The sequence below is a fragment of the Plecotus auritus genome (assembly GCF_963455305.1).
Source record: "Plecotus auritus genome assembly, chromosome: 6".
Classification (NCBI taxonomy): Eukaryota; Metazoa; Chordata; class Mammalia; order Chiroptera; family Vespertilionidae; genus Plecotus; species Plecotus auritus.
The window spans coordinates 17035412-17060566 of NC_137773.1; the positions used below are offsets into that span (position 1 = coordinate 17035412).

The window sequence follows — 25155 nt, forward strand, 5'->3', positions numbered from 1 at the left end:
CAGTATAATGGTATCTTCATATTGTAAAATACTCAAACAAGCCCTAGCTGGTTTGGCTCAGTGGATAGAGTGTTGGCCTGTGGACTTCAGGGTCCCAGGTTCAATTCCAGTCAAGGGCATGTACCTTGGTTTTGGGCACATCCCCAGTAGGGGGTGTGCAGGAAGCAGCTGATCAATGTTTCTCTCTCATCGATGTTTTTAACTTTCGATCCCTCTCCCTTCCTCTCTGTAAAAAAATCAATAAAATATATTTAAAAAAATACTCAAACGATACATAAGTAGTGTTAAGCTGAAAGACCTCTTTGTCTCAGCTAACCTACCAGAGAGGACACTGAACATTTTGATGGGCATCCACACACACTTTTCCCAATCACTTTTCCATACAGATACATACGCATATACGCATATTGTCATTTGGTTACAGTATTTTTACAAAAATAGTTTCCTGTGAAATAGATTATTGTGTGAATTATCTCTCTCACTTATTTTTCTCATAGTTCCATGTGAGTGTCCCAATAAAATGTTGGTTTTTAAAAATTTTTTATTTATTGATTTTTGAGAGCGAGAGTGAGACAGAGAGAGAGAGGGAACCATCGATTTGTTGTTCCTCTTATTTGCATTCAATGGTTGATTCTTGTATGTGCCCTGACTGGGGATCAAACCGATAACCTAGGTGTATTGGGATAATACTCTAACCAACCGAGCACCTGGCCAGGGCCAAAATGTCAATATTCTTTGTCAGCGTATATTATTAATAAGCAGAAGGTTTTGTTGACATTATTTAAAGTCCCAGTGTCTGCCACCAACATAGTGCCTTGACAAGGATTTAGACAGAGCTCAGCATACAGTTTAAGTAATTGTTACTAGCATAGGCATTTCCACATGATGCCCAGGTTCTACAGAGGTTTTAGTTTGGGAGAGTTACAGAGTCCTTTAGCAAATGACCCTAACACTATCTGGCTAAAAGCACAATGCTATTAAGCCTCTTTGACCCAGCCAACTTCCCTAAAACTGATGTGAAGGAAGTGTCTGACAATCATGTGACAATGCAACGAGGCACACTGGTTACAAGTTAAAGTGTTCATCCAAAAGCAAATATGTGAAGTTGTCACCTATTAACATAAGAAACATTCAAACCTATAAAGAATTTTTTTGAGTTTATTTGAGCCAAACTGTCAGTACTTGCCGGGAAGCAGAATCTCAACGGATTGGGATAATGCTCCACAGAATGGCAGATTTTCACCTTGTTTTATACATTACAGTCAAAGGAGGAGATGTAAGTGGGTTACATGAAATCCATTGGTGATAGATTAGGGAGGTGGGAGAAAGCAAATCGGGGAAACCTCTGGGAGTGGATAAAAAGTAAAATGATATTCATCAGAAAGAATGTATGCACACCTATGTTCATAGCAGCACAATTTACAATAGCTAAGATCTAGAAACAGCCCAGGTGCCCATCAGTAGATGAGTGGGTAAAAAGCTGTGGTACATTTATACCTGGAATACTATGCAGCAGTAAAAAAGAATATCTTACCCTTTGAGACAGCATGGAGGGACCTAGAGAGTACCATGCTAAGTGAAATAAGTCAGTCAGAGAAGAGAGAGTGAGTGATCTCAATCATATGTGGAATCTAAGTAACAAAATAAACGAATGGGGAGGATCCAGAGACAGGAAAGCATGGGACAGAGTACGGAATCTTCGGAAAGAAGGAGGGAAAGGTGGGTGGGTGGGAAGTAATAAACCAGAACCTTTTATGTATATATGCATGGCCCATGGCCACAGGCAATGGGGCGATGAGGGCCTGGGGTGGGGGGTGGGGGTGGACTGGAAGGGGCCAATGGGGGAAAAAATGGGACATGTGTAATACTTTCAACAATAAAGAATCAAAAAAAAAAAAAAAAAAAAAAGCCCTAACCGGTTTGGCACAGTGGATAAAGCGTTGGCCTGGGGACTGAAGGGTCCCAGGTTCAGTTCTGGTCAAGGGCATGTACCTTGGTTGCGGGCACATTCCCAGTAGGGGGTATGCAGGAGGCAGCTAATCAATGTTTCTCTCTCATCGATGTTTCTAACTCTCTATCCCTCTCTCTTCCTCTCTGTAAAAAAATCAATAAAATGTATTTTAAAAAAAAAGTAAACTGATAGGCATATAGTTCTTTTGCTTAGGTGGGTACAGGATAGTTTACAGTGAACAATTAACATGATAACAGTAACAATGAAGGAATTTGTGGTACCGGTCCTAGCACCCAGGGCATTTGATGTGCCCTGAGGGGTCTGGAAAAAAGGGAAGTTACAAGTTACCCTGACATTTCTATGATATTGTATCTAGATATATTTTCTATGTTGTGGTAGATGCAAAAAGACTATAGGCTCAGTTAAGGCAAAGACTGACCTTGTCAGGGAAGATACCCACCTAGGACATGACTACCCACCATATCTGCTTTTAGTTAAAGTTTTAATTTCAGACCGTCCTTTGTGGTTACTTTAGGTTTTGAGTTTGCAAAACTGCCATGTAGGCCTTCCCTGAGCTTGTCAGGTTAGCAAGTGGACCCTTTCATCCACACATCTTTGTCAAACGCAAGTTCAAAATCTCCAGTTTCCATGGACTTGCTATTAACATCTGAAAGTTGCATATCAAATATAGTGAAGCACAGTGTAACTCTACATCATTTTAAAATATATTTTTATTGATTTCAGAGAGGAATGGAGAGGGAGAGGGAGACAGTAACATCAATGAGGAGAGAGAATCATTGATTGGATGCCTCCTGCATGCCCCTATGGGGATCCAGCCTGCAAGCCAGGCATGTGCCCTTGACCAAATTGAACCTGGGACCCTTCAGTCCTCAGGCTGCACTCTATCCACTGAGCAAAACCAACTAGGGCTACGTTATTTTTAATTAAAGTGGCAGCTTGTTTTCCTAAACTTTTGAGGGTAAAGGCTATATGTTTGTTTCTTTATTTATTTGTTTTTGCATAGGATAACCGTTGCTTAGCATGGGGTACTCAATGGATATTTGGTGAAATAATGTTTGTTAAGTGACAAGAACAGTTGAGTACGAACGAGCAGGCACACTCGGCTTTCTCATCTGTGTCTACCCCATAGTGTATCTTCTGTGGGTCCCATCCTCTAGTCCTCTTTTTGGCCCTCCGTTTATTCATTATAAGTTGAGGAGTTGGCCTGGGTAGTTTAAGATCCCTTCAGATATAAACAGTCTCAAAATGGCCTTTCAGCCTGGCCAGTGTGGCTCAGAGGTTGACCTACGAAGCAAGACATCACAGTTTTATTCCTAGTCAGTGCACAAGCCTAGGTAGCAGGCTTGATTCCCAGTGGGGAGAGTGCAAGAGGCAACCGATTAATGATATTCTGTCATCATTGATGTTTCTATCTCTCCCTCTTCTTTCCTCTCTGAAATCATTAAAAAAATAAAAAAAATATATATATAGTTTAAAAAAATGGTCTTGCAGGTCCAGAGTCTGACTTAAAAATCATACTGTGTGCTGAATCTTTTAAAAACAGCCTAGTAGAGCACAAATATTGTTCCTGTTCACTAATATCTCCTTATAATCCAGTCAGACTGGAGAAGTCTGACTTTCAAGGATACTTCCCAAGGGTCTGATGTCCAAGTGTGGCAAAGAGATAAAGAATGGAATGCTGGGAGGAAGTTGTCTTTATCTACTGGTATAAAAACCCTTGAGGGAAGGATCAGTGACAAACCATCAGAGGAGCTGGGAACCTCCTAACTTACCCGTAAGTACAATCCTCTGGAAATTTATGTGGAAGAGAAAGTCAGAACTTTGTTGCTTGAACTTTCTGAATATTATATGGCATAACTACGACAACAATGATTGAGCCAATAGAAGTTAGAGAAAATTCCAGGGGAGGGCAGACAGGAATCAAGGTGGCCAAGTAGTAAATCCTGAACTCACCTCTTTCCAGGAACGTGTGGAAATTATTGCACAAGGTCACTGAGAACCACCCGAAGACCAGCTGAATAGAAGTCGTCCGTAAGGTTATAAAGAAGGAGCCACGTTGACACAGGTAAGTGTGAATATGGGGTCTGGGCAGGTCCCACACTCCCTGTGTGGTGATGAATGAATGGGAGGGCTTCACAGGTCCCCCCTAAAGAAACAGAGGTCTGAACCCCACTTCAGGCTCCATAGCACAGGGCACTGTGCCGAGAGTTCTTATAATCCAGCTTTAGGAACCAGTGGGGTTTATGTCTGAGATGGAGGAAGGGTTATAGGAAACCTAGCACTGTACTCAGAGGGTTCACGTGAACTCCTGCCCTCTAAGCTCCAGCACAGAGGCAGCAGCTCCAGAAGTGCCTGGGACATAAGGGGAGGAACTCAATGGACTAACTTTAGGGCACAGGCTGGAGGGGCAGGGATTGGTAGGAACTCTCTCAGGGGACAGAAGCTCTGCTGGGTGCTACTGTCCCTTTGTTGAGTTCTCCCATCTAGCTGGCCCTGAGCAGGCAGCCACAAAATCTCTCTCTCTCCTTTAACCTGGCCTACACTGTCTGCCCTGCTCTGCCTTTTCCTTGCGACCCTGCCCCACCCACCAGATCACCTTGCTGGAGCCTCTTGCAGCAGCTCCAGGCCCTTCACAGGAGCCCACACAGTCTCTCTGAAAAGCCCTCAAGTTCTACAGGAGTGATGCCTGCTTCTGGCACGCCCTGCAATCTCTCCCAAATGCCCTTCAATTCAGTACAAGCAGCAACCTAGGCATCTGTCAGTAGATGAATGGATAAAGAGCTACATATGTACAAAGGAATCTTACACAGTCATAAAAAGAATGAAATCTTGCCTTTTGTGACAAAATGGACCTAGAGGATAGTATGCTAAGTGACAAAAGGCAGACAGAGAAAGAAGACCATCAGTTTTCAGTTATATGTGGAATGTAAAAACAAGGACAAAGAAAACTAAATGGAAACAAGCTTATACATACAGAGAACATATTGATAGGTACCTGATTGGGTGGGGGAGGTGGGGGTGTAAAAGATGAAGGGAATGAAAAAGTATAATCTGCCAGTTATAAAATAAGTAACAGGGAAGTAAAGTACAGCAGAAGGAATATGGTCAATAATCCTATCTAATAAAGAGGGAATATGCTAATTGACCATCACTCCATCACAAACATGGCTGCACCCACAGCTGAAGCCAAGTTCCTATAAGGAGCCTTAACGAGCAATCAGCAGGGACCTGAGGCTACGCCCTCCCCTGCCCCGGGGGAGCTTGACAGGGGACCTCAGGCCACGTCCCCTGCCCTGGCCAGGCTGGGGGACCTCAGGCCACACCCCCTGCCCCAGTGCCAGGCCAGGGGACCTGAGGCGACACCCCCCACCTGGTGTGGCTGGATGGGGGACCTCAAGGTGCACTTCCTGTCCTGGTGCTGGGCTAGGGGACCTCAGGCTGCTCCCCCCACCCAGCAGGGCTTGACAGGGGACCTCAAGGTGTGCTTCCCATCCTGGTGCTGGGCTAGGGGACCTCAGGCTGCTCCCCCGGCCGCAGCGCCAGGTTGGGGGACCTCAGGCTGCACCCTCCACCAGGTGGGGCTTGACAGGGGACCTCACGCCATGCCCCCCGCTCCAGCACCAGGCCAGGAGACCTGAGCCTTCTTCCCCCTGCCTGGCTGGGCTTGATGGGGGACCTCAGACCATGCCCCCCACCCAGCGGGGCTTGACAGGGGATCTCAGGCCGTGTCCCCCACCTGGCGGGGTTTGATGGAGGACCTCAAGGCACGCCCCCCACCCCAGTCTGGGCTGGGGGGCCTCAGGCCACCCCCCTCCCATCCTGGCACTGGGCCAGGGGACCTGAGGCTATGCCCCCTGACCAGCAGGGCTTGACAAGGGTGGGACTGGCTGGGTCTGGATCTAGCCCAATGTGGGGTGCTGGCCGGGTCTGGGTCTCATGCGATTTTGAGGTGCATGTGGGTGGGCGGGGACTTGACTCTGGGTCCCGTGGTGTGCCCTAGACTCTGACAGGAAGAAGGTTTTCATATACATTTCACTAATTTTCTTTCATCTCTGACACTTCTATTATAGAGAAAGGGCAAATAGCAATATTAAATTATTTCCTCTAACTAATCCCCTTTTAATGTGCATGAATTTCGTGCACTGGGTCACTAGTATTGTAATAATTATGTATGGTGTTACAGGGGTCCTAGACTTACCATGGGGATAACTTTGAAAGGTCTGTGAATGTCTATTCACTCTGTTGTACACCTGAAAGTAATATAATCTTTTATATCAAGTATAATATAAAAATACATTTTAAAAATTTTGGAAAAATTCACAAACTAGAATGCTTTGAATTTCTTGGGAGATAGATTCTCATTTAAATGGATTCATGGCTTATACATCTCAGTTGTTTAAACTTCTCCTGAACAATATCAGTGAGGAAGACCTGCATATTTAGGCTTACTTGGAGGCTGTATGACTTCAGAGCTGACATATTCCTTTGCTCACCCTCTCTTTATCTGTGAAATGGGCATTATATAATATGGAAGTAGGAACAAACATTGGAGCATACACAATAGCCATGTGTGGCTATATATTTTTTCTTTTTATTTATTTATTTATTTATTTATTATTTTTTTAAAATATATTTTATTGATTTTTTTACAGAGAGGAAGGGAGAGGGATAGAGAGTTAGAAACATGAATCAGCTGCCTCCTGCACACCCACTACTGGGGATGTGCCTGCAACCAAGGTACATGCCCTTGACCGGAATCAAACCTGGGACCCTTGAGTCCACAGGCCGACACTCTATCCACTGAGCCAAACCGGTCAGGTCCTATTTTTTTCTTTTTAAATTTCTTTTATTTTACTGCCATGTGTGGCTATTTAAATTAAAGTTAATTTATATAGAAATTTTAATTTTTGATTTGAGCCAAATTGACAACAGAAAGATATCAAATGCTTCCTAAATTTAAATTAATTAAAATAAAATTAATTAAAATAAAATTAAATGAAAAAAATTAACTTCCTTATTTGTGCTAACCCCATTTTAAGTGCTTGCCCAACCACCCATCACAGAAAATTCTAAGAGAGATGGACAACACACACCACACACACACAGACATGTATGTGCGTGCATCACATCACACACACATCACAGGAAAGGAGGTAACAAATGCAGTGTAGAAAACTGAAATAGAGCGATGAGGAATGTCTGAGGTGACATTTAAGCAGAGATCAGAATGAAAAGGGGAAGTCTGGAAATGGTGAGCTAAAGGAAATGGGAATCTAGGCAGAGACACCACCATCATGAAGGTACTAAAGTAGGAATGCATTTGAAAGAACCATGAGTCACTGGAGCCCCAAGGGCAGGGGAGAGAGAGGAAAATCTGAGAGTTAGGCAGAGGTCAGATCACTGGGCCTTTGCATCTAGGTTAGGAGTTAGGATTTTTTTTCTTTTTTCTGAAATAGCCATGGGAGGGTTGTAAGTGGGGGAGTGACATGGTCTAATTATATTTGCCATTTATATCATTCTGCACAATTTTACTAGTTAAATGTTGACTTTACCTGTGTCTCTCTCTGATTGTACAATCCTAGACTTTTTTTTAAATCATTAGTATATTTGTCAGTCTCAATGTAATAGTATAAAACCTGTGGAAGAGTTGAATTAAATTAGAAAATCCTTATCATTGACCTACTGGGCATTGGCAGAGTCCCAGAGCATAAAAAAACTAATAAAAATATTTTAATTTTGTTTTATTGGTTTTAGAGAGAGAAAGGGGGAGAGAACAGAAGGAGAGAGAGAAAGAGACAGAGAGAAAGAAACACCGATGTGAAAGAGAACACCAATCAGTTGCCTCCTGCACACACACCTCAACTGGATATAGCCTGTCCTGGAACAGAACCCTCCACCTTTTGGCATAGAGGGTGACGCTCCAACCAACTGAGACACATGGGCCAGAGCTGGTCATAAAATCTATTGCCTCCCAAATAAATAAGTCATGACCTATTTGTATGTGAAGCATTTCAGAATATGCCTCCTAACCTTTGGTGGAGGTTGAAGTAGGGTCAATAGTGTCCACTGTAAGTATATAAAGACAAAGCATTAAGGGAAAGCAAATATCTAGGCTCACTAAACCTTTCCAAACCTCAGCTTCCTCCTCCAAGAATGGGTTAATATCAGCACCTGCCTAAGGGTGAAAGTAAAATGCACAGAGCCCACGACACAGTAATTCTCCAGAAATGGTGGCTGTAGTATTCATGCATATTTAGGTTTAGTTTTGAGTTCACCCGCAGACTTTTGTTCATGACAACAATCCTTTAAGGGAGATAGAACAAGTATTTTTGGCCCCATTGAAGGATTGAGGAAATCAAGGCTTGGCTCAACTTAGTAACTCACAGAGCTACCAGCTTCCTAAGAGGCAGAGGTGGGATCTGAACCCAAGTGTAGAGGAAACTCTTTCTTGATGTGACCGCTATCTCTCCCATGAGCTGGACTTGGGCTGGATCAGAGGTTGCTTTCCACAACACCCCGTTAGAGACTGTCTGATGACAATTGATGTTCATTCTGACATAAATCAGCACCCCTTCCTTGCTTGCTGCTATGTGCTGGTCCCTGGTATAGGCCCATTGTCCTGACCTGGTTAAGCATTCTAAAATTAGAATAGATTTTATTAAGTGGATTTATTATTTTAATATTTTTGTTATTGATTTGATTGAGAGAGAGAAACATCAGTTTGTTGTTCAACTTATTTATGCATTCATTGGTTGATTGTTGTATGGAACTGGCAACATTGGCTTACTGGGACGATGCTCTAACCAACTGAGTTATCTGGCCATGGCTAATTTGATGGACTTAAAATATCAAAAGTAAACTGATACAGCCCAGTTGGTGTGGCTCAGTGGTTGAGTGCTGTTCTATGAACCAGGAGGTCTCGCTTCTATTCCAAGTCAGACATGTGACCTGGTTATGAGCTCAATCTCCAATAGGGGACAAGCAACAGTCAGCCAATCAGTGATTCTCTCCCATAATTGATGTTTCTGTCTCTCTTTTTCTTTCCCTTCCTCTCTGAAATCAATTAAAATATATTTTTTAAAAAGTAAACTGAACGAAAATTAGGATTTTGTTCTTTGTGTTAAAATAAAGTAAAGGTGTAGAAAACAAAGGGCACAGCAATAGGCCCTAAACTTGCCATGGATGAAGGAGTTATGATAATGAGGGCACCAAGCCCTTTATCCCTGGAACAGGAACCATTTAGTGGACTCTACAATGGGATTTTCCACCAGGATACGTCTTCACATTCTTGAGTGTGGAAGAACTGCTTAGTCTCTGGTGGGACCCTGTCATTCTAATGCCATTGGGACCCATGCATGGAGATACACTATACATGGACTGGTATATGCACCATTGAAAGAGGAAAGAATGGATCCTCTTCTGGCATATTCCCCCTCCTATTCCTTACTTACCCCAGAGAGCACACCTTCCTCCTGGACAACATGTGGTTTACACAGCCTGGCTAGGCTGCAAGTGTAATTCTCAAAGAAGGAGAAGATCTCTCAGTTCAAGTTCCTACTAAATATTTGTCTTTCTGACCCAGAATTCTACTGTTGTGGCATCTAGTTATGGGGAGTGTGTGTGTGTGTGGGGGTCCTTAAATGAAGTACATATGAAAAGTCAAGTAAATGATCTGGACACAGCCTAGGTGACCAACTACCCATAGGTTTAAGGCCTAGGGGACATGAAGAAAAACATTGTTATTAATACTTGGACTGCTTCTTTTTTAAAAAAATATATTTTATTGATTTTTTACAGAGAGGAAAGGAGAGGGATAGAGAGTTAGAAATATCGATGAGAGAGAAACATTGATTCAGCTGCCTCTTGCACACTCCCTACTGGGGATGTGCCCGCAACCAAGGTACATGCCCTTGACCGGAATCGAACCTGGGACCCTTGAGTCCACAGGCCAACACTCTATCCACTGAGACAAACCGGTTAGGGCTGGACTGCTTCTTTTAATTTGTCTCTTTCCTTGTATGTGTCTGCACTGTTACTGAGAACTGTGTCTTCAATGCAGTAAACTAGCAATAACTGAGCTACCTCCCTGCCACTGAAGTCCCTGTTGACCTGTAGGTCACCTTGCAGAAGGGAGAAGGCATGGGAGTGTAAGAGCAGGTCGTGAGGGGTGGAATGTGAGGAGAGACTGTTCTACAATGTGACTTCTGTTTGTCCCACAAACTAGTTCAGGCCAGAATGGGTTTGTCCCACAACCCATCCCCTTTGATTGTCTGATCATAATCGATATTCATTCTGACATTAATCGGTACACTTGCTTCGCCTCCTGCCATGCACCAGTTCTTGGAGCAGGCCTTTGTCCTTTCCTTGTCAAGCCTGTAAAGTAATTTCCAATACCTGGTAGCATTCATGAACTAGTATCTATGACTGTCTCTTTACTCTATATAATTATTTGTGCCCTGCTAACAAGTGTGGGCATCCATTTTGTCTTATAGTGACCGGAGAAGTAGCTTGCATGTGAGTTTTTTTGCTAAACTGTTATTTGCCAGATTGGAGTGGCCTGCTTCTTTTGTCAGTCTCTCTCTGTCCCCCATTTATGAAGGTAGAATTTCAGTTTTGGGGTTTTTCTCCGAGTCTGTGTCTATGAACACCAGGCCTGGTCCACATTCTGCTTTCTGAAATATTCTCCTGACATCGTTCAATAAAATGCAGTCTGAGTTGTTGCTTCCTGTAGCATGAATGATGAAACACAGTGATTCACATTCTCACTTAATCCTTGTTAATAGATAACTTGGCAATATAACTGAGGCTAGGGACTATCCATTGTGGCCACAGGGCAAGAAGTACCCTCTACTCACCAAAGGGCCAATAGACGGTCATCTCAGAGCCCAAGGGTAAGTGCATCAGGACCATTGGAGGACTGGTCTTTGCTCTGGTGTTCCCCCCACTGAGCCTGGCTCTGGTTTCCTTCCTGTTTACTCCCTAATCTCTCTGAGCATCAGGAGTCAGTTTGGACTTTCCGTGTGGAAAAGGAGCTGGGAAATAAGGGGCTACTTCCAAGGGCAGCTTTGCCTGTCTGTTGGAGTTACAGAGCTCTCAGCCACCTTGAACTAACAAAGACCTGAAACCATTGTATGTGGTCTCCCATCCATAGCAGGTAGGCTCATGTGATACATGCAGTTAGGGTACAAGGAAAAGTTGTAATCTGAGAATTAAGATGTGTCCCCATACCATATCCTAGGGGCACACCAAACAGTCCATTTTTTTTTCTTCCCTTTAGGCTGATACCATCATGCCTCCTTGGGTAGCCTTCCCCAGCCTCATACTGCTTTGGGCAGGTAAGTGGATAGGTGGGCTGGGGTTTAGAAGGCCTGGGCATGGGGGAGTGTAGGGTGTGTGTGGGTGTGGTGGAGGAAGATGGATGTGCTTGGACTCTGTTGGAAGGTAATGGGTCAACTTGTGAGCAAAGAACCAGGCTGAAACAAAAAAAATTTCTGAAATGGTATGAATCACAAAATCTAAGGCTAAGTAGAACACTGCTATATGCTGCCATTTCTATTTAAGAAAAAAGGGGGTGGTGGGTGGTTCGGTATACATAGACTTCTCACATGTATGTAAGAAATAGTACCAGCTTTTTCCTGGTGTAGGAGGGAATGAAAAGAAGAGATGGTGCTAGGATGGAAAGAGACCAGTCTTTCATTATACATTTTGTGTGTTTTTAACTATGTGTAAATATTGCTTTTAAAAATAAGATATGTTGTGGCCAGTATGGCTCAGTTGGTTACGCATCTCCCCCTGTACCAAAAGGACTCGGTTCAATTCCCAGTCAGGGCACATTCCCAGGGTTTCTGGCTGGATCCCAGGTAGGGGGCATGCAGGAGGCAGTTTATCACTGTCTTGCTGTCACATCAATGTTTATCTCTCTCGCTCTCCCTCTCCCTTCTTCTTCTCTAAAAATCAATAAAAACATTTTAAAAAATATAAATAATATATAGGGTGTTCCAAATTATACACACACACTCACTTTAATAGCTGATAGCTCAATTTTGAAAATATATTTAAATAAACACTGCCTTTATAATTATTCAGTGTGTGTATACACTTTTTGGAACACCCTATATTTTAATTCAAAACATTCTATGAGCTAGAGAAAATTTTAGGAATAGACACAACCTAAATTTAAAAATAATAATCATCAGATGTGATGTGATTATAGGGAAAAGTTCATTTAAATTATACTTCCATACTACATTTTTAAGTTAGCATCCTTTATTTGTAATCTACAAATGATGTTAGGCAAAATTAAATATTATAGAAACCTAGAGAAAAAATAGACTCTCACTTTATGTAACAATATTTTATTCCCAGAGCATTTTGAAACTCACAGCCCACTCCTAACATGGCACTTGAGCAAGGACTGATTAGTTGGGGTATGTGAAGTACCACATAGAGTATATAGTCAATAATATTTTAATAACTATGAATGGTGTCAAATAGGTACTAGACTTATTGGGATGATCACTTCATAAGTTATATAAATGTCTAATCACTATTTTGTACACCTTCATCTACTATAACATTGTATATCTAATTGTAATTTAAAAATAAAAAACATAAGTAAATAAATAAGATTAGTTGGTACATCTCAGATTTCATTTAAGGACCAACTTGACTGCATTTGACAATATAGGGTTTTAAAAATATGTATAGCCCTGATTGATTTGGCTCAGTGGAGAGAGAGTTGCCCTGCGGACTGAAGGGTCCCAGGTTTGATTCCGGTCAAGGGCATGTACCTTGGTTGCGGGCACATCCCCAGTAGGGGGTGTGCAGGAGGCAGCTGATCGATGTTTCTCTATCGATGTTTCTAACTCTCTATCCCTCTCCCTTCCTCTATGTAAAAAATTAATAAAATATATTTAAAAAATAAAACATGTATATTTTTATTGATTTCAGAGAGGGGAAGGGAGTACATCAATGATTAGAGAGAATCATTGATAGGATGCCTCCTGCACGCCCCCTACTGGGGATTGAGCCTGCAGCCGGGGCTTGGGTCCTGACATGGAATTGACCCTTGACCTCCTGGTTCATAGATTGATGCTCAACCACTGAGCCATACCAGGTGGGTGAAATATGGGGTTATTAATGCCATTACCACAGGAGAGAGTTTTTGTTTTTAAGTGGCTTAACTTAGTACTTGATTGAATGTTCTCCAATTCTCTGGGTTCACCATGGGAAGTGGGCCTCGCTCAAGTGCCATGTTCATCTACTCATAAGAATGATTTCTACTTGGATTTTTTTGGACATGAGCTATCTAAAATCAATAAAATTATATTTTTAAAAAACCCCTTTTTCATCCAATGTAGTCAAGTTGGTCCTTAAATGAAATCTGATGACCAAAATAGATCCAGAAACATAGAACCATAGAACCGACTGTGGGTGGGTGGGAAGAGAGCAACCAAAGAAGTTGTGTGCATATATGCATAACCCATGGACACAAACAATAAGATGGTGAAGGCTTGAGGTGGGGGCGGGGTGGTCTAGAAGGCGTTAATGGGGGGGAAAAAGGGGACATCTATAATACTTTCAACAATAAAGATTTAATTGCCGAAACCGGTTTGGCTCAGTGGATAGAGCGTCAGCCTGCGGATTCCGGTCAAGGGCATGTACCTTGGTTGCGGGCACATCCCCAGTGGGAGGTGTGCAGGAGGCAGCTGGTTGATGTTTCTCTCTCATCGATGTTTCTAGCTCTCTATCCCTCTCCCTTCCTCTCTGTAAAATATCAATAAAATATATTTAAAAAAAATTTTTTTTTAAAAAATAAAGATTTAATTAAAAATGTTTTTATTGATTATTTTAGAGAGAGAAGGGAGAGGGAGAGAGAGATAGAAACATCAATGAGAGAGAAACATCAATCTGCTGCCTCCTGCAAACTCCTACTGGGGAATGAACCCTCAACCCATATAGGGTGACCTTTGATGCATGGGACAATACTCAACCAACTGAGCCACACCAGCCAGGACCCCAACAATAATTAAAAGAAAACATTAGCTCTGCTTATTTTTATGAGAGATAGGTAATGAGGTGACTTCATTTGAAATAGACATTTTAAAAATTACAATAAAAATTAAAACTTTTAATTGCAATAGAATTTTCAAATGTATTTTATTGAGACAGTGATTGGATTTAGGGAAGAAGAAAAGCAACATGTATACATTACTTATTTAATAATCAAATACCTATCAAACACAGAATGAAATACATTCTCATGTACTGATAGAGTGTCATTTGGCTCAAATATTTTGGAAAGAAATTTGAAAAAAATAATTATTCTCTTTGTTCTGATAATTTCTATTTTAGAAATTTATCCTATCAGGAAACAATCCTAAAGAAAGAAATAAGTTTAATAGCCCTAGCCGGTTTGGCTCATTGGTGGAACAAGGCCCATGGACTGAGGGTCCAATATTCAATTCTGGTCAAGGGCATTTACCTCAGATGCAGGCTTCATCCTGGACCTGGTCAGGGCTCATGTGGGAGGCAACCAGTCGAACCAGTCGATGTGTCTCTCTCACTTGATGTTTCTCTGTGTCTCTTCCCATCCCTTCCACTTCTCTAAAAATCCATGAAAAAATATTCTAATGGGTAAGGACTAACAACAACAACAAAAAAGAAATAAGTTTAAATTATTTGTTGTTTACAACTATCAAAAAAAACCCAAAATGCTGATAAAGATGTAAAGAAAGAAACCGATAAAAATTTTTAGATTCAGGATTAAAGTCACATGATTACAAATGAAATAAACCATATAAAAAAAAGTAAGTGGGCATAAATGTAAAATTAAAATATTGAGGCCTCAGACTTTATTTTCTTTTTATTTGCAGATGCTGTAGTTTCTGTGTCATATGTGTCTGGAGTGGTGGGTCAGTCTGTCACGCTACCCTGCATCTTTTCAACAGCTCATGAAATCTCACCCATGTGCTGGGGTCGAAGGGCATGTCCTTCATTCAATTGCTCAAATGAACTCATAATGACAGATGGCTATCGTGTCACCTTTGAGAAGGACAAACGTTATAGGATGAATGGAATCATTTTCAGAGGAAATTTGTCTTTAACCATACAGAATGCAGCCCTGTCTGACACTGGCACCTATTGTTGCCGTATTGAGTTCAAAGGGTGGTTTAATGGTTATAAAAAGAATATATTTTTGGAGATAAAGCCAGGTGAGTTTGTCTTCCTGTGATCACTTCATGTGCATGAACTGAGATGTTTACTGTTTGGAAATGATATTCTCTTCCCTTAAGAAAGAGGAGGTTACTCAATCCTGCTTTTAATAACTTTGGGGAAATAGAATTACTTACTTGTGTAGAATGAAGTGTTAGAATAACCTAGAGTCAAGAGTGTAGACTAGAAGGCCTTCCCAGTCTGCAGACTATCTCTTAAAGCAGTGCTTCAAAAATGCTGGTTAGTTCATGAAGAGGCATTCACAGCTCCATAGGGAGATGAGGTGAATATTTTTCTCAAACTAAAATTATTCAATGTAAACAACTGCACTTTTTCTCTGAGATGATGTCATTGAAAATTTAAAAAATGAACTTAACATTTTAAACCTAACATGGAGATTTTCAAATGTATAAAGCAGACAATATTGTATAAGAGATTGTCAAGTAGATACATTACCAACTTTGACATTTACCAACTCAATCTTGTTGCATGTGCATTGTGTAAGCATATACTGTATAGTCCCATCCCCACACTGTGCCCTACCTTGGATTTCATGAAGCATAACTCACATTATATTGTAATATTGCCTGTTTAAAAATTAAAATGACTTTATTGCAATATAAAAACTGATGCATCCCAATAACTGTGTATTAGTTGCCTTTAAGATTTTCATGAAATCAAAAAATCTGGCAAATTCACATTTCTTCTCTCTTGAGATGGACATTATAATGGCCCAGGTTTCTGAGTTCTTCCTTAATCTACTTCCAGTAAAGTCTTATATTGACAGTAGAATACAATATTTGTGGCCTTAGTAAGCTGAATCTCTTTATCTTTTTTATTAAATTAAGAAACCTTATGCCCTAGCCGGTTTGGCTCAGTGGATAGAGTGTCAGCCTGTGGAGTGAAGGGTGTGAGGTTCGATTCTGGCCAAGGGCATATGCCCCGGTTGTGGGCTCAATCCGCAGTGCGGGAGGCAGCCGATCAATGATTCTCTCTCATCATGCATGTTTCTATCTCTCTCTCCCTCTCCTTCTCCCTTCCTCTCTGAAATCAATAAAGAAATATATATTTTTTAAAAAGAAACCTTTATTTGCAACCTCTCAAATTTTGGACTAGGTTATTTCCTTTAAAAAGGCAAGCAAGAGCCCTAGCTGGTTTGGCTCAGTGGATAGAGTATCTGCATGTGGACTGAAGGGTCCCAGGTTTGATTCTGGTCAAAGGCACATGCTTGGGTTGCAGCTTGATCCCCAGGAGGGGGTGGTCAGGAGGTAGCCGATCAATGATTCTCTCTCATCATTGATGTTTCTATCTCTCTCTCCCACTTCCTCTCTGAAATCAATTTAAAAAAATATAAAATTGTTAAAAAGGCAAGATAAGGTCAGTTCAGATGGAGAAAACAGCTGACTCTGTGGAAACTATATCTGGGAAGCAATTCAGAGAAGCCAAAGAAGCTGATGAGATAGAGCTCTATAGACAGATGTGTGGAGGCAGCACATGGAGAAGAGATTATGATTATGAAATTTTGGGAGTTGTGAAATTATTTTGATCTGTCTGAATTTTTAAATGTGACATGGAATGGAATAAGTAGGAAACTTTACAGTGTCTCCCAATCCTATGATAGATATTTGAGCCTCCAATAACCAAATCTTCGCTTAAGTTTTCTTTAATTTTTCACAGGCTCAGCTTACACCTCACCTCCATTAGAGCTTTTCCTCACCTGCATCTACACTTATATCTTCCTAGCTTCTTCCTGGGGAAGATATTTTCTACCAATGAGGACACGTTTATTACTAGATCTCTCTTGGTTTCCTCTTCTTTATTGTTCATTGTGCTCCTTTGATCAGATTTTTTTGCATGCTTGCTTTTTTCTCTATATTAGGTTTTTAAATGAAGGGAAAGGATTAGACTGTATATTTCTTAAAAGCCTCTGACTACAGCTTAGATCAGGGTCAGCCAACATTATAGCCCAGGGCCAGATTCCATTCAAAATAGGCCCACAGTTTTTTTTATAGATAAGCTTTATTGGAACAGCTATACTCACTCCTTGTACTATCTGGATTGTTGCTACTTTCACACTGACAGAGTTGAGCCGCTGACACTGAGGCCACGGGGCCCCTAAAGCCTAACACATTTACTGCCTGGCCCTTTACAGGAAGTTTGCTGACCTCTGCTTAAGACTAATGCCTTGCATGTAATAGATTACCAATATTTGTTGAAAAAGAGTTTAGCCTGTTCAAGGCACAGATGGGCTTAATTGCAAATGAAACTGATTCTTAAAAAGAAGAACGTTCAAACCAATTGTCTGCTCTCTAGGGATTTCCTTTATAGTTAGTAGAGTTGAGTTTGAAGGAAGCTTCTTGTGAAAAGAAAAGGTGCTTGGTGAGCAGAATGTACACATTCTTGAATCAGGCCTTCATTGATCTGCATTTTTGCCAGGCACTGGGTTTGGGCTTAATTCTAGTGTCAGCACTCTCTGGGTAGCTCTGAGACCTTTCGTAAGTGGTTTTGAATCCAGCACCCTATTTGACGCTGGAAAGAGACAAAGTTACTACCTACGTGTGGTCTAGTCTACCTTCCAGCCGATATATAAAGTTGTCTGTGTGATCTAGGATGCTAGTGGGTGTGAGTTAGTCCTCATTTAGGGTGGAGGTCTCTTTGGAGGGTATCCTCAAGACTGAAATGAATGCTATGTATTAATTAATATCTTTTTAACTTTCTGGGCATAGAAACTATTTTTTAATTTAGTCATTCACCACTGAGAGGACAAAGACAGGTCCAGGCTCTAGACATCTTCCCTGCCTCCCCGATATTTACGAAGATACATAAATCTGATATGCATGGTTGCTCTTCTCAGAGTGCTTCAGTGTTAATACTGGGTATCCTTTCTCACCGCTGAACCTCCTAGTATATATTCTTGCAATACAGCTATCTCTGTTTTCATTGGCTTTTCTTCAAGTCCTTTCCTGTAAGGATCTCATTGACCAAGGACAAGATGTAATAGTTCAGGGCAAATTAGTGCCCAGTTTTGCTTGAGGACAGTCTCTCATTGGTTATGTTGATGTACAGGCCCAACACAAAGTTCTTGTTCCCTGCTGCTTGATTAATCATTGCTTTCATGTTGATTTCTAGCTCCACCTAAGGTCACCAGTGTTCCAACACCACCTAAGGTCTTCACCTCTGCTCCTACAACTCCAGCACCCACACTGAACCTTAAGACAGGTAAACTGATATGTTTCTGAGGCCTGAAGCCTTCTACTAAGTGGATGAAGACCACCAGAGTATGTGTTAAGGCGGAGTTGCCATCTATGCTAAAGGTTTTTCCCTGGGTTCCATAGGGCCTCCTGTGATCTGTGAAACCTTGTTGCATATTACATGTATCTAATAGGTATCTTCAGAGTGAAGGGACCAATTAAAAAAAAAATTAGGTTCTCAAAGGGTTTAATAATCAGCCAAAAAACCAAGACCTATGATATTAGACAACTAATGATGTGGATTTGATCTAGTTGGCATTAGTTTATGAGTAAAATCTAGGTAGTTCCAGAGAAGAAGGGAAATCTGAGTGGAATTCCTTTAGTCCTCTCTGAAGTTAGACGCTTCATATAAGGATAACAAGCCCACCACTAGTTTTACCTATAATATTTTATTGAAAGAACCATTTCTAATCATTGTACCATCAGGTCTATGGCTGCTTTCACAATGACAGAGTTGAACAAAAGCCACTGAGACTACAGCCGCCAAACCCTAACACTTTCATCTCGCCATTTACTGAAGACTTGCTGACCTGTGCTTTAGACTAATGCCTTGCATGTAATAGACACTGACAAACATTTGTTGATTTATGTTTTTTGCACTTCATGGCAAAAATTGGCTTGATTCCAAATTAAACTATCTCTCTCCAAAGAAGAGCTTTTAAACCATTGGTCTCCTCTGCAAAGGTTCTCTTTTTTCTAGTTAGTAGAGTTGAGATTCAAGGAAACTTCTCGTGGGATGCAAAGGTGCCCAGGGAGAATAAAGTACACATTGTTGATCAGGCATTTATTGATGGTCTTTTATGCCAGGCACTGTGTTTGTGCTTAATTCCACTGCTACCTCTCTCTCTGGGTAGCGCTGAGACCTTCTGTAACTGCTTTGAAATCCTAAACCTGCTCTGTCATGGAAAGAGCCCTAGTTATTACCTTTTTCATGTCTTAGTTGGAAAGGAGTCATTCGTGGTCTAATTCACCTTTCAACCAAATGTATAATATATAAATGGTCTGTGTGACCTAGCATATACTTGTGTTGTGAGTTAATTTAGGGTGCAGGACTCCTGAGAGGGTATCCTCAGGACTGACTAAAATAAATGCTATTTATTGGGTAAACATTCTGGGCCTGGAACTACTGTTTAGTTCTTAGTTATTCACCACAGAAGAGGACAAAGTCATGTCCTAGCCCTGGACACTTTCCCCATCTCATCAATGTGTAGAAGGATATGTAAATCTGATACACATGGCTGGTGTCTTCAAAGTGCTTCAGTGCATAATCCCAGTAACCTTTTTCATATCTAAATCTCCTGGAATCTATACTTTTCAATGCACCTGCTTCTTTTTTGAAGGCTGGTCCTCAATCCCAGCCCTGTCAGATTCCAGTAGACTAAGGAGAGGGACTCTGAGCTCAGGGGACATTAGTGCCCAATTCTGCAGGGAACAGTTTCTCATTGGATGTTTGTGTGTGTGGGCCCAGCACAAAGCTCTCATTCTCTGCTGCTTGATTAATGCTTGCTTTCTTGTTGATTTCTAGCTCCACCTAATGTCACCATGGGCCCAACATCACCTATGGTCTCCATGTCTGCTTCTACAAAGCCAGCAGGCGGGCGGCAGAAATTCAAGACAGGTAAACTGATATGTGTTCCAGCCCTTGGCCTTCTTTTTATATTTTTATTGATTTCAGAGAGGAAGGGAGAGGGAGAGAGAGATAGAAAATCAATGATGACAGAGAATCATTGGTTGGCTGCCCCCTGCACACCTCCTATTGGGTATAGAGCACAAAACCTGGGCATGTGCCCTTGACCAGAATTGGACCTGGGGCCCTTCAATCTGCAGGCTGACAATTTATTCACTGAGCCGAACTGGCTAGGGCCAGCCCTTGGCCTTCTAATGAGAGGATGTAGATTGCCAAGGGCATGTGTTAAGGCAGAATTATAATCTAGGTTATGAATTCTTTCTTAGTTTCTAAACATCTCTGATATCTTTGAATGTCTGTTCCATATATATGCACTTTTTTTTAAAAACGTATAAGTAGTTTTAGAGTGAGGGAACCAATTTTTTTTTTTTTTTAACAAATGAGATTCTCAAAGGGATTTTTTATTACCCCAAATCTCAGACATCTTGGACATCTAATGCAGATGGCGAAGATTTGGCCTAGTGGAGCACAGGTTTATAAGGAAAGTCTAGGTTATGCCAGGAAGTAGGGATAGGCTAATGAGAGTCTGTCCCAGGGGTGGGCAAACTTTTTGACTTGAGGGCCACAATGGGTTCTTAAATTGGACCAGAGGGCCGGAACAAAAGCATGGATGGAGTGTTTGTGTGAACTAATATAAATTCAAAGTTAAAGGAGCAGAGGGGAGAGCAAGAGAACCCTCCGCTCTTTCGGCTCCGCGGGCCGGATAGAACAGCCGAATGGGCCGGATCTGGCCCGCGGGCCGTAGTTTGCCCACGGCTGGTCTGTCCTCATGTTCTAGACATTTTTCCTACCTCACGCATGTTTATGAAGATACATACATCTGATATGCATGGTCTTCAGAGTGCTTCAGTGTAAATTACAGGTTTCCCTTTTTACCTGTGAAACCCTTGATAAATACACTTTCTCATACAGCTGATTTCTTTTTTCCAGTGTGACTTCAAGCCCTCCCCTGTCAGAGTCTATTTGAGCAAGGGCAGGAACTCTGAGCTCAGGAGAGATTAGTGCCCAATTCTGGAGGGGGACCCAGTCTCTCACTGGTTTTGTTGAGTTCATACTCAGCACAAAACTCTTGTTTTGTTTTTTTTTTTCCTGCTGGATTTATACTTGCTTTCATGTGGATTTCTAGCTGGACCTGAGCTCATCAGGGTCCCAAGATCACCTGGGGTCTCCAACTCTGCTATAGCACCAGTTCACCTGTAGAACATCCCAAGAAAGAAAGTGATGTGTTTTTGAGCCCAGAGGCCTTCCAATGAGAGGAGGTAGACCACCCATATATAAGGTGTAAGTATAATTTAGGATTAATGTTCTTCCCTGGGTTAGAAATAGGAGCTTCACTGTAGCTGAGAATTCTCATTCCAAATTACATGTTTCCTTTGTAACTGTAAGTATTTTCAGAGTGAAGAGACCCATAGTTTTTTTAAATAAGATTCTCCAGGAGATCAATTATCAGCCCCCCAAATCCCCAGACCATTTCTCTTTGACATCTACTGAGAATGGTGTGAACTTGGCTCAGTTGAGCACAGGTCCACAAGGAGCTTGAAGTGGAGATCCTTTATCCACTGTGAAGTCAGAGCCTCATCTGGAAGGTAAGGCTTCATCAAGATGATCATTTCTTCTGTCTCCTGTGTGACAGAATTCATTTCCCTCCCAATTTACAATTTTTAATTTACTTATTATTTTAAATTACAGTTGATGTACAATATATTAGTTTTAGGTGTACAATCCCATGATTAGACATTTATGTAAGTAACAAAGTGATCACCCTGATAAATTGAGAATCCATGTGACACCATATATAGTTATTATAATATTACTGACTATATTCCTTGTGCTGTTGTTGACATCTCCCTGACTATTTATGAAACTGCCAATTTGTACTTCTAAATCCCTTGACCTTTTTCACCCATTTCCCATCTGCTAATTTCTTTACAAGTATTATATTACTTGATTCTCATGACAGCCCTACCTATTGTAGGTGTGATTCAATTCTGTTTTATATTTGTGGGAACCTAGGCACAGAGTCTAATTTTATTTTTGAAAGGCATATGGGTAGAAAGTGGTTGAGTCAGCGTTCAGTTTCCATTAGTTTGAATTTGGAACTTTGGTTATAACTACTAGATGGTGTTTCTCCCTTTGATAATCCCTTTGAGAATCCCTTTAAGGCCTGAAATTATATTAGGATGAATTTGTCCTGATCTGACACCCTCACTGAAAAAGCCCTTTATATAGTACCCTGTCTTTATATGTCATCCAGTGACAGTTTTGCTTCTAGTATTCTTTATTTAGTATGTAGCATAAAAATTGAAAAAAAAATGCTGTTGATACTGATGACAAAGTAAATACCTGATTTAAGAATTTCAGGAATTTAGTATGTATGGCTTATTTTTTCAATTCAGGCTATGTGCTTCACACCTCAAGTTTCCTATAGTTAAGTGTTTAGTTGTAATACAAATAGAGAATAACTTGACATATGTGTCAAGAAATAGCTTGGCCTTCTGTGGACTACTTCAGATTCAAGCCTTCTATTTTTAGGATTAAAAAGAAAACCTTTCGTGAAGATTTTCAAAATCTTCAAAACTTTTTGACTCCTTGAGGTTGTCTGGATTCTGGAGAGTAAAAGACATGTCTCAACCTCTTAGCCAGAGAAATGTGATGGAACATTGATTTTCCTTAACTCCCATTGAGTCTTGTGTATATTTAGCCATAAGAGATCTGAAGCATTTGGGCTATAAGCTGAGTATGGAGGAGAGGGCATTAGGTTAAAACTCAGATTTTAGAGCCTTAAATATATGTAAGAAAAATAGCTTTGTTCCAGGCAGCTGAACATACTAGAGAATCTGTTGACTTTCTTCTTTTAAGTATATATTTTTATTGATTTCAGAGATGAAGAGAGAGATAGAGATAGATAGATAGATAAACATCAATGATGAGAGAGAATCATCAATCAGCTGCCTCTTGCATGCCCCACACTGGGGATCAAGCCCACAACTGGGGTATGTATCTTGATGGGGAATGAAACAGCGACCTTCTGGTTCACAGGTCAATATCAACCACTGAGCCATACAGGCTGGGCTTGTTGACTTTCTTAATATTGATTTAGCTTCTATATACTTAATTTCACATAGTGTGCCTGCAAAAGTGTGTGGATTAGGCAACTTGGTTGACTAAGTTTTGGACTTCATTTAAAGCAGATTTTCAGAAGAAAAGATCTGTGTGACCTCCTGAGGAATATTAATTGATTATTAATTGAATTGAGCCTTATCTTTATCCTGATAGTTTCCTAAGGAATTTGAGTCTAGAGTTGAGCTTTACAGTACAGGAAGGAGGTGAGCACTGGAGCTAATTCAATGCAGAGACATTTACTTTACATCCAATCCCCGCCTGTCCCTAGTGCCTCCAGCACATGCTAGTTTCTTAAATTTTCATGGAAAGGTCAGCTATAAGATTATAGGAGGAAGGGAGCAAAGAAAGATGTCCACAGCTTTCTTTCCCAGGCGGCTCCCGAAGATGGCGGAGGGGCAGGTCCTGGTGCTTGATGGCCGAGGCCATCTCCTGCGCCGCCTGGTGGCCATCGTGGCCAAGCAGGTGCTGCTGGGCCGAAAGGTGGTGGTTGTGAGCTGTGAGAGCGTCAACATTTCTTGCAATTTCTACAGAAACAAGTTGAAGTACCTGGCCTTCCTCCAAAAACGGATGAACACCAACCCATCCCGTGGCCCTTACCGCTCCCGAGCCCCCAGCTGCATCTTTTGGCGGACGGTGCGAGGCGTGCTGCCCCACAAGACCAAGCGAGGCCAGGCCGCCTTGGACCGCCTCAAGCTGTTTGATGGGATCCCACCACCCTATGACAGGAAAAAGCGAATGGTGGTTCCTGCTGCCCTCAAGGTTGTGCGTCTGAAGCCTACCCTGAAGTTTGCCTGCCTTGGGCGCCTGGCTCGTGAGGTTGGCTGGAAGTATCAGGTCGTCACAGCCACTCTGGAGGAGAAGAGGAAGGAGAAGGCCAAGATCCATTACCGTAAGAAAAAGCAGCTCACGAGGCTACGGAAACAGGCCGAAAAGAACATGGAGAAGAAAATTGACAAATTCACAGAGGTCCTCAAGACCCATGGACTCCTGGTCTGAGCCCAATAAAATTGACTGTTATTCCTCATGCTTGGCCTGGCCTGCCCTTCCTCCATCGCCACCCTACGATGTGGGGAACCCCAGGGGCTGTTCCGGGGCCACAGGCATGTTACCTTGGACCTTAGAAGGCTGGGGACACAGAGGGGCCTTAGTCACTGCTATTTAAAGAAAGGCCTTTTAGAAGTTTTACATGGCCTTGTCAGTTGGGCGTAATTTGCCTGTGACCTACTCAGAGTTTTAGGAAATCAGCAGCTGGAACAACTAGCTCCCATTCAGCATTTATAAGCTGGAAAAACTCTTTAAACTTCCCACATGATACTAGTCTGCAGATGTTAGGATGTAGCAAATGCTTGGGGGCAGGATGGACCTGGTATTGTACGGAGGGATTTACAGATGTACAGACAGGACGGCAGTCACAGAGTCTCAGGCATCGCACTTGCACGTTCCTGTACGTTGTGCTCAGAAAATGAATAATTATTTTTAAAGAAAAAAAAAGAAAGATGTCCACAGAAAGTCAAACTTGGGAATGAAGTTAAGGTCAAGAGGCCTTTTGCACAGAACTAAGTTGGATAGACTGATCATCTGACTTTCTTGTACTGTCCTGTTCTTTGTTCCTAAAGAGAGCCACATCCTTTTATAGGTTCAGTATTGGAGGAAAACTTGAAATGGGTTCAGAATATAAGGAAGGGTGATGTTGAAATGTGAAGATTGTGGTGGGAAAGAGGAAACAGGAAGACTGGTGAAAGGCAATAAGGAAAGCTCAGGTTTGAGAATTCTTGCCCAGCCAGCACCACTAATTTGCTCTAAGTTCTGTGGTGCTCTCTGGAGAGGGAATATAAGATTTTATAAAGAGGCAAGTGATGCATAGCGGTGTGCTTGAGAATTCTTAGTGAAGCTTTTTGGTGAGAAAT

The 25155-nt window shown here is 41.6% G+C and overlaps 2 protein-coding genes across 2 annotated transcripts; both read left to right on the top strand.

The window, feature by feature from the left end:
- The first annotated feature begins 3184 nt into the window (after nt 1-3184).
- LOC308251916 (hepatitis A virus cellular receptor 1 homolog) lies at nt 3185-21369 on the top strand. Its single transcript, XM_080675573.1, has 6 exons — nt 3185-4037; nt 11250-11307; nt 14848-15186; nt 18317-18406; nt 19964-20056; nt 21252-21369. Exons 2-6 carry the CDS (start codon nt 11262-11264, stop codon nt 21323-21325), a joined length of 642 nt encoding a protein of 213 aa, XP_080531699.1. The 5' UTR covers nt 3185-4037; nt 11250-11261; the 3' UTR covers nt 21326-21369.
- A 2263-nt stretch (nt 21370-23632) lies between these two features.
- On the top strand, nt 23633-24322 carry LOC308251240 (large ribosomal subunit protein uL13-like; the record flags this gene model as incomplete). Its single annotated transcript, XM_080674383.1, has 1 exon — nt 23633-24322. One exon carries the CDS (start codon nt 23633-23635, stop codon nt 24242-24244), a length of 612 nt encoding a protein of 203 aa, XP_080530509.1. The 3' UTR covers nt 24245-24322.
- Nucleotides 24323-25155: the final 833 nt, after the last annotated feature.

Excerpts from the sequence above, each read along its gene's own strand:
- LOC308251916 (XM_080675573.1), top strand. The coding sequence starts at position 11,262 with ATGCCTCCTTGGGTAGCCTTCCCCAGCCTCATACTGCTTTGGGCAG. Across the intron at positions 15,187-18,316 it reads ATTTTTGGAGATAAAGCCAG|CTCCACCTAAGGTCACCAGT; the intron begins GTGAGTTTGTCT and ends GTTGATTTCTAG. Across the intron at positions 20,057-21,251 it reads GCGGCAGAAATTCAAGACAG|CTGGACCTGAGCTCATCAGG; the intron begins GTAAACTGATAT and ends GTGGATTTCTAG.